This window comes from Cervus elaphus, chromosome 23 (genome assembly GCF_910594005.1).
Source record: "Cervus elaphus chromosome 23, mCerEla1.1, whole genome shotgun sequence".
NCBI classification, from domain to species: domain Eukaryota; kingdom Metazoa; phylum Chordata; class Mammalia; order Artiodactyla; family Cervidae; genus Cervus; species Cervus elaphus.
In genome coordinates this window covers 23,044,666-23,061,123 of record NC_057837.1, presented here as the reverse complement: position 1 = coordinate 23,061,123, position 16,458 = coordinate 23,044,666, and the positions used below count along the sequence as shown (strand labels likewise).

The following is a 16,458-nucleotide window of genomic DNA, read 5'->3' as shown; positions in this document are numbered from 1 at the left end:
CCAACTTGTCAACAAATTATTCTTACTTATCTTGACTCAAAAAAATAATAGGATACATGTTCTACATGAGCATCAAAAAGCAGGATTTTGATATAGACTAACCTTTTATGGGTTCTTATATATGGTTTAAAGCTAAGAAAAGTCAACTAAAGCTATCATCTTACATAAATTTTAGTAGTGTTCTCCAAAAGCAGTTGACTTTAACAGTGATCTCCAGTGGAAGAACCCCTGCTTCTTTTGTAGCAGGTCAACCATAGAAGCCCAGGATTAAAATTTATTCTGAAGTTAATTAATTATTTTGCCCTGAAATTTTATTTTTTAAAATATTTTCCTTTTTCAATTTATTTTTATTTTTTTCCAATTTGTTTTGAATTTTATGTCAACGTGGTATAAAATCCCATAGTTCTGAAGTTATGCTGAGCACAAGTTTCCTGCCTCATCCTTCTGGTCCTTACGTGCTTCTGTTATTTAGTTCTTTTGCTGGTAAATGCACTTTTATCCAGGCACATAGTTTTTTGTTTTTTTGTTGTTGGCTTTTTTGGAAGGTGAAGAGTGGGAGTAGACTGTGTTGACTGATAAATTTAAATGCAAATGATTTAATTTAAATTTAAATGCCAGAGTAAAGAGGACAAAGTCATTATTAAGAGTTCAGCTTGGGCTTTTTACTCAGTAACATCAGATAATAACCCAAGGACTTAGTCAGAAAGATTACATGGGATTACTAACTTTGAGGCAGTTAACCTTGGATAATAACATTTCACAAATTAAGATATCTAGATGTCGACCAGAGTTTGAAGTTCTTCAACTATGTGCCTAAATATATAGTTTGAATACCTGTAGTCTTGCCTCTTTACTGAATCTACTAGGTATTCTTCTTTTGGATTTAATGTTCTTGAGTTCTTTCAAAGCAATAGGGAGTTTTATTAAGAACACTGTGCTTTGATAGGTCCTGGGTAAGGTCTTCTGATGTTTTGATAACCTCCTAGCAGACATAAAATATCTGTATACATGTATACATGTATCTATACATGTATACATGTGTGTGTGTGTGTGTATAGGTAGATTTCAAATTTGCAAAGATACTGTAAATAGAATGAGTTTTAGATTATTGAAAATCCACAGATATAAATCAGGGGTCAACAAACTACACTGCATGGGCCAAAGCCAGACACCAGCTGTTTTTTAAAATAAAATTTCACTGGGACAGCATCACACCCATGTTTATGTGTTGTCTGTGGCTGCTTTCTCACTGCAGTGGCAACGTTGAATAATTGTAGCAGAGACTCTTTGGCCTGCAAAGCCTCAAATATTTAGTCTAGCCCTTTACAGAAAATATGTGCCAATCTCTGATATAAAGTAAAATAAGGAACCCCTCTTGGGCCACTTAAAATTTTCAGTGCTCTTACCTTGCAAAGCATTTATGAGGATAGAGATTGGGTTTATTTTGTTCACTACTGTGTCCTCAGTGCTTTTAAGTATAGGGACTCAATAAATATTGTCAAATCAGTAAATAAAAACCATCCAAATTCATCTTACTCTTCTCAGTTCCTTACTTGTCATGGTCTAAAGTACAAATCCAAGTAAATCGCAAGTCAAGATTTGCCAAGTGTTAAAATGAAGAAGAAACAGTGACCATTTAGCCTACACTTTATAACAGTTTTCATTTATTCAGCACTACTGTGTGCCAGATGCTATAGTAAGCATATTATATACATATATATGTATGTATATATATTTTCATGTATGTGTGTGTGTGTATTCATTTGTTTTAACATTATCATTCCTATTTTATAGATGAGAACTTGAGACTTAGATTTGTCCAAAATTACATAGCTAATAACTGGCTTGGTTATTTTCAACCTAAACATCATAGTAAATGGAAAAAGGGGCTAATCTAATAAAATCTAGAATGTGAACAAAATTTCTCTGAGATTTGTCCCACATCAAACAGCCTTACCAGATCTGTTCATAAGTAAATTGGATAAGAAATTTTTCATTTAGATTACTATATCTACCTCTAGAAGAGTGTTCCCAGGGACAATCTATACATTTTTAAGCATCTCTGGGTTGAAATGTATCAGATTATTACTAATCCCACTTTTCAGACTCCCAGAGATAACTGGTTCCATTTTGATGTATAACCTAATTTACATTAGAAGATAATTGAGGAGTGGCCATAAGACATGCCACTTTAATTCTAGAAGAGGTAGCATGGGATGTAAGACTAAATTTCTGGCAGGAAATTTGTGCCACCTAGTACCTATGCAACATTTTCACAGATTACTTAACCTTAGTTTAAGTCCCAGTTTCCTCATTAAAATAGGATAATTATACCTGTCACCAAGGGTTGTAAAATTCAAGGGAATTAACATATATAGTGGCTAGAATAGTGCCTAGCACATAGCATGCAATAAAGAAAATTCAGTACTGTTTCAATTTTTAAAAACTGAGATATAATTCACAAAACAAAGTTCACCATTTTAACCATTTACGTGTACAATCCCATGACTTCTAGTATATTCACATGTTGTTCAGCAACCATCTAATTACAGAACATTTTCATCGCCCCAGAAGAAACTCCGTGTGTATTAAGCAGTCACTCCCCGTGCCCCTCTCTCTGTAGGCCCTGGGAACTACTGAAATGCTTTCTGTATCAATAGATTTGTCCATAAAAGGCAAATGGACAATTGAAATGAAATCATATAATACGTGGCTTTTTGTGTCTGGTTTTTCTTCATTTGGTTTTCTTCATCTGGTTTTTCTTCATTCGGCTTCCTTGGTGGCTCAGATGGTAAAGTGTCTGCCTGCAATGCGGGAGACCCGGGTTCAATCCCTGGGTTGGAAAGATCCCCTGGAGAAGGAAATGGCAACCCACTCCAGTGTTCTTGCCTGGAAAATCCCATGGATAGAGGAGCCTTGTCGGTTACAGTCCACAGGGTCGTAAAGAGTGGGACATGACTGAGCGACTTCACTTTTTTTCTTTTCTTCATTTAGCAGAGTATTTTCAAGATTCATTCATGTGTAGCATATAAAGTACTTCATGCCTTTTATGTTTGAGTAATATTAATTATTTTGATATACCTATACCAGATTTTGTTTGTCCATTCATCAGATGGTGGACACTGGGGTGTTTCTACTTTTTGGCCGCTGGTGAATAATACTGCTGTCAGCATTAGCGTACGAGCTTTTGTTTGAACAACAGTTTTCATTCTCTTCAATAAATACCTAGGAATATAATTACAAGGTTGTATAGTAATTCTTTGTGTGTGTGTCTGTGTGTTTTAAGGAATCACCGAACTTGCATGTGTGTGTGTGCAAAGTCGCTTCAGTCGTGTCCAACTCTTTCTGCGCCCATGGACTGCAGCCCACCAGGCTCCTCTGTCCATGGGATTCTTCAGGCAAGCATACTGGAGTGGGTTGCCATGCCCTCCTCCAGGAGATCTTCCCAACCCAGTGACTGAACCTGTGTCTCTTATGTCTCCTGTGAAGAACTCCTGTGAGTTCTTCACCACTAATGCCACAGGGGACTGCAAAGTTTTAAATTCTGATTAAGTACAGTTTGTAAATTTTTTCTCTTGTTGCCTATTATTCTTATGTCATAGCTAAGAATCTGTTGTATTCCAAGGTCTTATAGATTTACCTCTGTTTTCTCCTAAGGGATTATAGTTTTAGCTGTTATATTTGGGACTTTGACTCATTTCAAGTTAATTTTTTATATAGTGTGAGGTAAGGGTCCAGTTTTATTTTCTGCCTGTGGATATCCAATTATATCAACAGCATTTATTGAAAAGACTCTTCTTTACTGGATGATCTTGGCAACCTTGTTGAAAATGAATTGACCGTAGATGAGAAAGTTTATTTCTGGGTGCTGAATTCTTACATTGAGCTATTTGTCTGTCCTTACATCATAACCACACTGTCTTGATGACTGTAGTTTTGAAGTCAGGACATGTGACTTCCAGTTATTGCAAGTTATTTTAGGACATTTGTTTTCAAGTTATTGTAGCTATTTGGCGGCCCCGACATTTCCCTATGAATTTGAGGATTAGTATGTAAATTTCTGCAGAAATGCTAGGCAAGATTTTGATAGGGATTGCATTGAATCTGTAGATCAACTTTGGAATTATTGCCACTTTAACAATATTGTCTTCCAGTCCATGAACATAGATGCCTCTCCATTTATTAAGATCTTTCATTTCTTTCAATGATGTTTTATAGTTCATAGTGTACAAACATTACACTTTTGTTAGACTATTCCAATTTTTTAAATTCATTTGGATGCTGTTGTCAAGGATTTGTTCTTAAAATTTCATCTTTGGATTTTTTAATTGCTAGTATATAGAAATAAAGCTGATTTTTATATATTGACCTTGTATCCTACAATTTAATAAATTTATTTATTAGCCTTAATATTTTTCCTGTGATTTTTTAGAATTTTCCACATACAGGACATATCATCTGTGAATAGAGGTAGTATTAATTCTTCCATTCCAATCTGAATTCCTTTTGTTTCTTTTTCCCCACTGACTGCTCAAGCTAGAACAAATATCCTTCTTATTATTGATCTTGAAGAAAAGGTTTCAGACTTCACCATTTAAGTAGGAAGTTAGCTGTGGTTTTTTCATAGATACCTTTTATCAACTACAGAAAGTTTTGAGTCCTGGTTTGTTGAGTGGTTTGTTACTAAATGGTGTTGGGTATGCTTTTTCTGCATCAGTTGAGATGATTATGTGGTGTTTTGGTCTTCATTTTATTAATATGATGTATTATATTGATTGATTTTCATACCATGACCACCTTTGAATTGATTGCATAAATCTTACTTGGTCATGGTATGTAAGTCCTTTTTATATACTGCTGGATTTAATTTACTAGAAGTTTGCTGAGGAATTTTGCATCAGCATTCATAAGGGATATTAGTCTATAGGTTTGTTTGTTTGTTTGTTTGTTTGTTTTTTGAGGTATTTGTCTGGTCTTGGTATCTGGGCCCCATAGAATAAGTTAACATTCCTTTCTCTCTATGTTTTGGAAGAATTTAAAGAGGATTGTGATTTCTTCAAATATTTGACAGAGTTCAGTCATCTGGCTTTGAGGTTTCAGGCTTTTCTTTTTAGGCACTTGGGCTCTTTTTGGGTTTTGGTTTTTATTAACTAATCAATCTCTTTACTTATTATAGGTCTGTTCACTTTTTCTATTTCTTTATGAGTCAGTTTGTGTGTTTTTAGGAATTTGTCTGTTTTATCTGGGTTTCCTAATTGTTTGGCATAATTGTTCACAGTATTCTTAGTGTATTATTTGCTTTGCTTTTTCTTTTACAATAGATTTTAAATCTAGATTTTAAAATAGATTTATTGTCTTAGTATTTGCCATGGAGATTATATAACTGACATTAATTTGTAGCAGTCTAGTTTGAATTAATACCAAGTTAGTTTCAATCACATTAAAAAATTGGCTCCTAAATAGCTGTGTTTTCCTTCCTCATATAGTTATTGTCACAGATTACATCTTTATACATGTATGCCTATGGACATATATTATTGTTTTTTTTTTTTTATTGTTTTATTTAAGATATAGATTTATCATTGCTTTAGTAGTTTTAAAAATCATGTAAAAATTGGAGTTACTAAACAGAAATACGTGAATATTGACTTTTATATTTATCTATATAGTTATCTTTATCAGTGTTCTTTATTTCTTTGTATGAATCAAGTTACTGTCTAGTATGATTTCCTTTCAGCCTAAAGGCCTCTCTGTGGTACTTTTTGTAGATTAAGACTACTAGCAGTGAACTCTAGTTTTTGTTTACTTAGAATATCTTGATTTCTCTTTCCTTTTTGATGGATAGCTTTGCTGGATATAGAATTCTTGTTTGACAGATTTTTTTTTCTTGAGCACTGTGAATATGTCATTCAGTTAATTTCTAGCCTCCATGGTTTCTGATGAGAAATAGATGTTAGTGTTACTGAGAATTCCTTGTACATAATGAGTCACTTCTCTCTGCTGTTTTCAGGATTCTCTCTGTCTTTGAACAGTTGGAGTATAATGTTCATAGGTGTGGATTACTTTGTGTGTACTTAGGATTTGTTGAAATTCTTGGGTGTGTATATTCATGTGTTTTATTCATGACTGAAAAGTTTAGTTTTCAGTCTTTTTCCCTTTTTTTTTTCTTTTCTTTTTTTTGCCTTCTCTAGTCTCCCTCTTGGACTCTTATTATGTGTGTGTTGGTATATGTAGTGGTGTCCCACAGGTCTTTTAGGCTCTATTCATTTTTCTTTACTTTTTTTTCTTCTTCTTGCTCCTCATATTGGATAATCTCAATTGATGTATCTTCAAGTTCATAGATTTTTTTCTCTGCTTTGGAATTCTCTAGTGAATTTTAAAATTTCAGTTATTGTGTTTTTCAAGTCCAGATTTTCTCTTTGCCTTTAAAATTTCTCTCTCTGTTGGTATTCTCAATTTGGTGAGACAGCATTCTTATTCTATTAGTTCTTTGTGCTCTTGAGCATGTTTAAAACAGTTCATCTAAAGTCCTTCTCTAGTAAATCCAATGTCTGATCTTAAGGGACAATTTCTATTCCTTTTCTTCTGTGTGTGGGCCATACTTTCTTGTTTCTTTGCCTCCTTCATAATTTTTAATGAATACTGGATATTTTGAATATATAATATGGTAATTAGATTATTTTCAGGGAAGGCAATGGCAGCCCATTCCAGTACTCTTGCCTGGAAAATCCCATGGACGGAGGAACCTGGTGGGCTGCAGTCCATGGGGTCGCTAAGAGTCGGGCACGACTGAGCGACTTCACTTTCACTTTTCACTTTCATGCATTGGGGAAGGAAATGGCAACCCACTCTAGTATTCTTGCCTGGAGAATCCCAGGGACAGAGGAGCCTGGTGGGCTGCCGTCTATGGGGTCGCAGAGTCGGACACGACTGAAGCGACTTAGCAGCAATTAGATTACTTCACCTCACCAGGTTTGTTTTGTTTTTCTTCCTTTGGTTTTTGCCTTTTTGCTGCTTGTGGTTGATGTTGTTTGTCTAGTGATTTTTCTGAATTAATTTTGTATAGTGTATATTCTTTGCCATTTGTGGCCACTAAGATCTGTTTGATTAGCTTATGCATCAGATAATGATTCAGCAAAGATTTCCTCAATGATTTGGCACAGGAAAGAAACGAAAAGCAAAAAAAAAATAAATAAAAACCCCTCAAAATCTTTCAGCCAGAAGTGAGAATTTAGGGCCTTCTCAAGTCTTTTTGACTGTGTACTCCACTTTGGGCATACAGATGTTGGTCGTTTAGTTTCCAAGGAATATGTGGGAGCACTTCAAATACCATATTCCCCAAAGCACCTCACTTCCCAGTCTTTTCTCCTTAGCTTTTTGATGTGTGTATTGTGTGCCTAACCGCAGTCCCTTCCCTCATTTGACACCAGCTAATAAATTTGCTGTTAAATGTTTTTGACAAATGTCCTGAACAGTTGCCTGCCTGTCCTGGGATAGATCAGAGTTTGGTAAAAACAAAGGTAAGCCCTTTACGCAATCTGTCAGGCAATCAAAAGATAAGCCTAAACAAGCAACCACAGTTCTTTTAGAACAAAGTCTACTTTACATACTCTTCACACTAGAAACCCACACCAATAACTCAGATTGATAACTTCAAGACCCTTACAGAGGATTAGCTACTTTTCCTTGACTGAGTGCTTGACTGATTACTGGAATCCTTTGACTGGTTTGCATATAAGGTTGATTCTGACAGTTTTTGCCAGGGTATTTGCTGTTTATTTTCAGGGACAGGGACAAGCCCTTGCAGTTTATTTTTGTTTTTAAAAGAATGACCATATATCCGTTTTTTACAGAAGTCAGCCAGGTATTAAGATAATTCATACCCAGCTTGTCAAAACACACACACACACACACCACCATATCACATTTAGAAGGAAAAGAATTGAATCCTGTAGATCTGATCTGTGAACAGTGTTGAAGATGACCAGTTCACCCATTCCCTGCAAACCAGAGAGATAAAAGGTCTCATTCATTGTGTTTGTGAGATAAATGTTCTAACATTTGGGTCTGTAGTAGAAATATGGTGTAAAATGTTCTGTAAAAGCCAGCATATATCAGGATATTAACCTTTAAAACTGCAGTGAACCATATTTACATTGTAGTTGTGTGGATGTTTTCTGTATAGTTTATCAGATCAGTAGAAGTGTAGCAGTTGTTCTCACTGCCTTCCCCAAAGCTGTAGCCCCCTGTGCAGTGAGTCAGCTGAAACATACTAACTGAATCTTAAGAATCAACATGGAGAGCTATGATTCTGATGCAATATTTTTTGGGTTTGAATTCTGTTTTCCCCTACTTGCCCACAGTCTGGAATTGAGCAAGTTACTTAACTTCTCTTTGCCTCATTTACCTTGTCAGTAAAAATGGGCCTGCTAACAGCTGCCTCTTGAGAAACCTGTATGCAGGTCAGGAAGCAGCAGTTAGAACTGGACATGGAACAACAGACTGGTTCCAAATAGGAAAAGGAGTACGTCAAGGCTGTGTATTGTCACCCTGCTTCTTTAACTTATATGCAGAGTACATCATGAGAAACGCTGGGCTGGAAGAAGCACAAGCTGGAATCAAGATTGCCGGGAGAAATATCAATAACCTCAGATATGCAGATGACACCACCCTTATGGCAGAAAGTGAAGAGGAACTAAAGAGCCTCTTGATGAATGTAAAAGAAGAGAGTGAAAAAGTTGGCTTAAAGCTTAACATTCAGAAAACTAAGATCATGGCATCTGGTCCCATCACCTCATGGGAAATAGATGGGGAGACAGTGGAAACAGTGTCAGACTCTATTTTTTTGGGCTCCAAAATCACTGCAGATGGTGACTGCAGCCATGAAATTAAAAGCCACTTACTCCTTGGAAGGAAAGTTATGACCAACCTAGATAGCATATTAAAAAGCAGAGGCATTATTTTGCCAACAAAGGTCCATCTGGTCAAAGCTGTGGTTTTTCCAGTGGTCATGTGTGGATGTGAGAGTTGGACTGTGAAGAAAGCTGAGTGCCAAAAAATTGATGCTTTTGAACTATGGTGTTGGAGAAGACTCTTGAGAGTCCCTTGGACTGCAAGGAGATCCAACCAGTCCATCCTAAAGGACATCAATCCTGGGTGTTCATTGGAAGGACTGATGCTGAAGCTGAAACTCCAATACTTTGGCCACCTCATGCGCAGAGTTGACTCATTGGAAAAGACCCTGATGCTGGGAGGGATTGGGGGCAGGAGGAGAAGGGGATGACAGAGGATGGGATGGCTGAATGGCACCACCGACTTGTTGGACATGAGTTTGAGTAAACTCTGGGAGTTGGTGACGGACAGGGAGGCCTGGCGTGCTACAATTCATGGGGTCGCAAAGAGTCGGGCACGACTGAGCAACTGAACTGAACTGAACACATGCATAAGCTAGTCTGAGATGCAGCTTCTCTAGAGCATATCTTTTAGATAGGGAAAACTGAGTTTTTCAGTTCTGTCTACTTAGGGTGAAGCTTATTGGTGAAATAAATTATGGGGCAGATTCTCACGAGAAAAATAGGCAGTATTTCTGTGCAGCCTGAGAGGCCCAATCCAACGTCGGGAGAGAACTGCGGTATCTACAGCTGGATGCAAAACAAAAACATAAGGTTGGGGAACAGGATCTTATTGTGTGATGATTTGGGGGACCAGGAAGATGGATCAAGATGGTGCAATACAAAGTTAAAAATACTGGATAAGACAAATGATGAAGGTTCTTGGGAGTTACTGAAGAGTTTGAAATAGGAGAGCCATCTGGTCACATTTATACTTAGGGTGTATACTGTAGCAGAAAACTGGAGGATTGGAGTCAGGTTGGCAAGACTGGGTCTTAGGTGAGTGTTAGTAAGTCATAGGTGTTCTGTAATGAGCATGTATTAATTTTGTAACATAAGCAAATACATTAAATCTTATTTTGTAAGAAACCTACTTTTGCAGTTCCTCTATGATATAGTCCCAATTAATAAAATCTAAAATTAAAGCCCCAGTTAGACAATGAGCATTCATTTGACATTTGACCACTTTGCTCGACAGAATCTCCATCACAGTTTCAGAAAAAAATAATCATTCTTTTCTACTACTTATTAGCTATCGTTCAAATATAAAGAACACAACAATTCCATTGAGCTTGTGAGAATGGAAATTATATTACCTGCAAAACTTACTCTGCTAATTTTTTAGCTCATCAACCCTCCATGAGTCAGAAAAATATTCACACCTAAGTTGAAACTTTAGAGTGGTGGCCTGGAGCAACAGTCCCAGAAAACTGGTAATGAAAGTAATGGTTTATAAAAGAGAGCTTGACAGACTGATTATAGTCTCACTTTGGCTTGCTCCAGCTCTGTTTAATTCACAGCTATTTAGTTCCAGGAACATGGACTTTTGTTATGTTTGTTTTTTTAGTCATTTGAACTTTTTAGTATATCAGTTTTATGAATTAATTGAACAAATATTCATTTGTAAAACAAGATAAAAGTTAATAAGCAACTTTAGTCTCATTTTGCCTCTCTATGAATGTGGTAGTGTTTAGAATAAATTTTAAACTTAATGGAGACCAAGTTTTATACTTAACAGTGTGTTGTTGTTTTCATGTATTTTTTTTTTTAAACTAGCTATGTAAAATGGTGTTCTCTGAGTTTATATATACAAACAGGACAGGATTACATAAAGTGCAATTTTAATACTCATTTAATCCAAAGTACTCTTCCTCAGCTGTCCTTTTAAAATATATTTAAACTATGTTAATAGCACATAAATAGTGGGCAAATTTATTTCTGCAAACCAGACTGTGGAAACTGGACACTATTGAAGATACCCTGAAACGTACTTTAAAAAGTTGAGGATAATATACATAACTATTTCTAATTATAATTATTTTGGGTAAATGCAAATTTAACTGACTTCAAATAGGCATACTTTTTGACATGTTGAAATTGAGATTCCATAGGTGGCTGCTTCATGGTAAATTCAATATAAATAACAATGAGGGAACCACATATGGTAAGCCTGGGCTTCAGACATTGGCTTTAAGATTCTCAAATAAATAAAGACCTTCTTTGAAGGCACACGGATGTATTAATTTTTAATTTGTTTCTTTTTGATCTCTTAATTACTGAAAAAGATTTATTGGTTAATTTTAGGAAGGCAAGTGTTTGAAAAGTTTTGCCAAATACTGTCTTCTTTAAATGAATGTATGGTAATGAAAAGTTAAGAGGAGAGCCAAATTAGATTGAATAATTGTTCAGTCATGTGGGTCAGGCTAGTTGCATAGCCTGGTTGTTAGACTGATTGCTCAAATTACATTGCCTGGGGTCCTGCATTTGGTTGGCTGTCTTCTCAGATCTTAACAAGGTTCTGGGAATTTCTTTTTCTGACAAAGTTTGCTTTGTGTTTTTCCCCTCCCTCCCCCCCCCAACTACATCCAGGATGCTTCATCTGCAGACATTAGAAAAGCATATCGTAAGCTTTCACTAACTCTGCATCCAGACAAGAATAAAGATGAAAATGCAGAAACTCAGTTTAGACAAGTAAGTGAAATATGCTGCTGTTATATATTTTTGTGGTGATTTATCAATAAATGTTTATGGTAAAAACAGTAACCTATATGTAGAATGTTTCCATTTAAAATGAGATTGTAGTTTAGACATGTTATGCATACATATTTATTCAGTTTTTTAAAAAAAATAACACTTTTACCAGCATTTTTTATATTAGAATCTCAGTTCTGGGGGGAGTCATAATTGTCATAATTTTCTTTCTTTAAATTGCAATTTTAAAAAGCACGTGTTAAGATAATTATTACTTTTGCATCTTTTGCAAAGATATATTTTGGTATCAAGCCTTTTTTAACCTCTTAAGGTGCTACCAAAACCATAGAATGGTACTTATAATTAAGATTTTATCTGTTCACTGAGTGCATGGGCTTTTTGCATGTGCATTATAGTGTGTCTGTCTTCCTAAATGATTTCTTATAGGTGAAAGTATTTTTAACGTGATGCTCCTGTTTTATCTAGTTGGTGGCCATTTATGAGGTTTTAAAGGACGATGAACGAAGGCAGAGGTGAGTGTTCATCTGCTTTTCAATTAAGATGTTATACTTTGATGTCTGTTTATAAAGAAAAGAATTGTCTCATTAAAGATTTTATTGTGTTAGTAATTTTATTTTCGTTCCTTTCAAGAAATGCATTGTTTTTAAAACATATATTTAGAGTGGAGTTAATTTCTACTGAAAATATTCACTAGGTTAATTCAGTACTTAGAGACTTCAGGATCATGCCTTCATTAGCTAATATTTTTAACATGAGTATCTATGCCCTGGAAAATTCGAATACCACTTGACTTCAAACAAATGCCTATTCATTTTTGATATATCAGTAATTGCTCCTATCTGTGCTTGGGGGTCTGTCCCCCCTCAGTTTCTTAAATGTTTTGCAATTAGGCGACCAGAGATATTCAAGTTACTACCTTTTCTCAGTGTTTCCTCATATTCAAAATAATAAACCTAACTTGTGAGTGAGAGAGCAGACTTGTGTAAGTAGAAGATAGGAGTAGAAGAAAAATATTTGCTTCTTTCTCCTGTTTCTTTTGCCTCCATCCCTTCTCTTACTCTCCTCCAGCGACTCTGTGTTTAGGGTTGAACGTCAGACAGGAGGCAGCACCCTCTCTTTGAGATGTCTCTGGGTGCCTTTCAGAAGAGTAGTAATAGATTTTACAGTGGTTTAAATGCTAATGACTTAGGAGCTTGCACAGAAACCCTTTCCTCTGTTCTTCCAAATGTGTGGTATGTAGACACTACTATGACAGGTTTCAGAGTTCTTTAAGTCAGACTCATGGTAAGAAATACATTTTGCATCATGCTTCAGGACATACAGACACAACAGAAACAAAAATGTCACAGAACACTTCTTATTGTGTGTGAAAGACATATTTTATTTTTCTATTCTAGGCTAGTCTAGACTGTTCTTTTTTCTTTTTAGTAACAATGCTGATTGTGGTCTGCTAAATTGGTTTCATGAGACACTACTGAGCTACCCTCTGCAGTTCGAAAATATTACTCTATTAAAGCTAGTATATCTTAGAGAAAATCCAAAACGTTATGCAATGTGACATTCTGAATCTTTCTTCAGATGTGTTACCTGGAATTATTCTGTATCCTACAGTGTCTGCTCCCACTCTTGGTTCTCATCTTTAACAGTTTAATTTGAATACCTCAGTTTGTCAGATTGCAAAGCAAGGTACTCAGGATATTCTCTTGAAGTGTTCTTTGCTTTATAACAAGGGCTGGCATTGGTCCAGATACCATAGCAGACATTCCTCTGGTTTGAGATAATCCATAGTGTTGAAAGAGTCCTAGAAGCGTGTTGAAAGAAGTGTTGGTCATTCTGTGCATATTTTCTAGTTGGTTTCTCTCACTGAGCCCCTAGTTGTGTTTCACACATCAAGAATGTGTCTGTAAAGATAGCTTTATTTAGTCTCCCTGCATCTCTGGCATCAGATTTTGTTTTTTTGTTTGTTGTTATTTTAAGTCAGTAAACTTTGTAACAATTTCTTTCAATTACCGAAATTATTTATATCTTTTCAGAACAAATCACTTCTCATGTATAAATTGTTTCTTCATTAACACAGATTCATCAAACATTTTCTTTTTAGGATTAGTTCCCTTTGCATTTATTGTAGAGTGTTGGTAGGAAAAAATGGATCTGACAGTTACACAAACAGCGGTAGTAGTTATACCCCTTGAGGCACAAGTAACTCTCTGGTAACTGGTTTTCCTTGAGGCAAAAGTCGTAACTAATCAAGCGAGAATCACTCTTCCAAAGCTTGCGCCTGAGGCCAGGTGACCTATGAGTATTTAAACTTATAGGAGAAATGCATCTCTATAATTACCTAATGTTTATAATTCCTTTAGAAAAAAAAAAGCACAGTTTTATCTTTTGAAAGAAAATTGTCTTATAGTGATATTAACAAATGCTCTTTGGTATTGCAATCATTTATTATAAATATTTATTAATAAGTGCTTTTAAGTGTGTAACTTTCCAGGAACTGTAATGGACTTATTTATTTCCCTTATAAATAATTGTCTTACACGTATATCTATGGCTGATTCATATCAATGTATGACAAAAAAAAATAATAAATAAATAGGCAAGAATAAATAAATAAATAAATAAATAATTGTCTTTTCACTGAAAGCAGCCTCATTTAAAAAATTTTAGTAGGAAAGGGAATAACAATGAAGCAGATAAAATAATAGCTTACCTTTTTTTTCTTTTTTAAGGAACAGGCAAAGTTTATTTTTTAAACAGCCTTATTTAGGTATAATTTGCATACCGTAACAGTTAACTTATTTTAAGTGTACAAATCCATGATTTTTAATGAATTTACAGAGTTGTGCAGACTACCACAACCAGTTTTAGAACATTACCTTCAAAACACTCCCTCAAGCCCATTTGCAGTCACTTACCATTCTGTTCCCAACCCCAGGCAATCACTGATCTCCTTTATGTGACTGTAAATGTGTTTTTTCATATTAATTAAATCATCTAGTAGTATTTTGTATCTGGCTTCTTCCTATTATCAACATATTTTTGAGGTACGCCCATATTGTAGCATATACCAGTAGCTCATTCTTCTTTATTGCTGAATAGTATTCCACATTCCACTTTCATTTATCCATTCATCAACTGATAGACATTGAGATCATTTCCGATTTTTGGCTATGACTAACAATGCTGTTGTGAATACTCACACAGAAGTCTCTGAACAAATGCTTTTCATTTCTCTTGGGTAGATTCTTAGGAGTGTTACTGGGAGTAAACTTCTAAGACATTTTTTCTTCTAAAGACATAGACTACAGCATGAAAAAACAAGTTTTCCTGGTTAGTATAAGGGAAATTAGTAAAGAAGTCTTTTGAAACTCCTTAAGTAACTTCCTTATTTTAGGAAATAGCAGCTCAGTTATGTTCTGCCTCATAAGCTGTAGCCAGTGTTAGCTGGAACAAAGTACCGAGACGATCCTAAGCACTACATACATACACTAGATTGTGTTTTAGTAATATTAGGACATTTACTTGTATTTAAAATCTGTTTTAAAATTCTTTTGGTAACTTGCTTGTGCAACTTAGTTTTTTGGGTCTATTTTATGGTATATATTTGTAAAAGTTGAATGGAAGTGCTGTGTACCACAACTTTTGGCGCATATATATATTTTATAAAGGAAAGATCAATTAATTTAAGCTTGTTTCCTATTTATGATCTTTGTACAGTTTTTACTCAGGTTCAAAATGTGGCCTAAATAGAGGATGTTATTCTTTTAAGCTAAAGATTCAAACTTTTTACAGTGAGAGATTCACAATTTAGGCAAATGCTAGAATTATTTGAATATTTATTTATATAATATACCTGTTTTCTATTTTAATTTCATAGTTACTATTTTATATTTCAAAGCATACTAATAATTTACATAATTTTTCTTGGAATTTAAACATTTTTCGATTTGCTTTTTATGTTTATATTTGGCTAAATATATTTGGTGAATTGAATATAGTCATTTGATGACTATAGAATGGAACTCACTAATGATTATATAACCATTATTATGTTTATCATATATATTTTAGAAAATCAAATGAAATAAACATTTATTAGGCTATATGTTGGATGTATGGAATAGATCAGTTAATATTTTTAATTTCTAAAATGATGCCTTTATAGTTTCATATCTTTTTTACATTAGTGGTATTTTCATCAAAGAAATTTACTTTTGTATTTTCTTACAATATTCATATGTGTGTACATTCTTAATCTGGTTTTAACAAATTGTTAAGAGCAGTTTATATGAGCTTAATTATTTTAACAGTATTATGTGTTAGATATAGAAAAGGAATAACAGTGATACTTTGTTTTGTCAACACATTTTTTCTTAAATAACTTATGAATATATTGTCTTTGTATTTTAAGGATATCTTTATTTTTTCAGTGTTTCAGGAAAGCAGTGATTTATCTTTTAACACCATATACTCTAAAAAGTGAACTATAATAGAAGCTATCTTCCCTTAAAATGGCCAGTCGTGTGAGCCATAATGTTCATTGATAGTAAAATCAATAGAGCATTGATTCTAAGCTTAATCCTTAGAAACTGTTGTTTAGAGTGGCAGACATAGCCTAGTAAATATCTAGTTTTGTTTAATGTGTTCAGTGCATGAGATTCTGCTGTCTTGAATTTAGCTGTGCACTAAATACAATTTATATGTGGGGTAGAAAATAGTAGCTGTTAACAGATACATAGCATTTCAATGGTGATAAAATATTTGATACAAGATTCACAGCTATGAGTTTAGCTGGGTTTTCTTCTAATACTGTTTAGATCTAAAACAAGTTTAACGGTAATGCTCTTAGGGAACT

At 34.6% G+C, this 16,458-nt stretch overlaps 1 protein-coding gene across 1 annotated transcript in view; it reads left to right on the top strand.

Moving 5' to 3' along the window:
• Positions 1-16,458, top strand: part of DNAJC1 (DnaJ heat shock protein family (Hsp40) member C1) — a 191,057-nt gene that overhangs the window by 54,956 nt on the left and 119,643 nt on the right. Inside the window, exons 2-3 of the mRNA XM_043884619.1 lie at positions 11,481-11,582; positions 12,069-12,115. Of these exons, the coding sequence (XP_043740554.1) occupies positions 11,481-11,582; positions 12,069-12,115 (149 nt within the window). The remainder of the gene's footprint in view (positions 1-11,480; positions 11,583-12,068; positions 12,116-16,458) is intronic.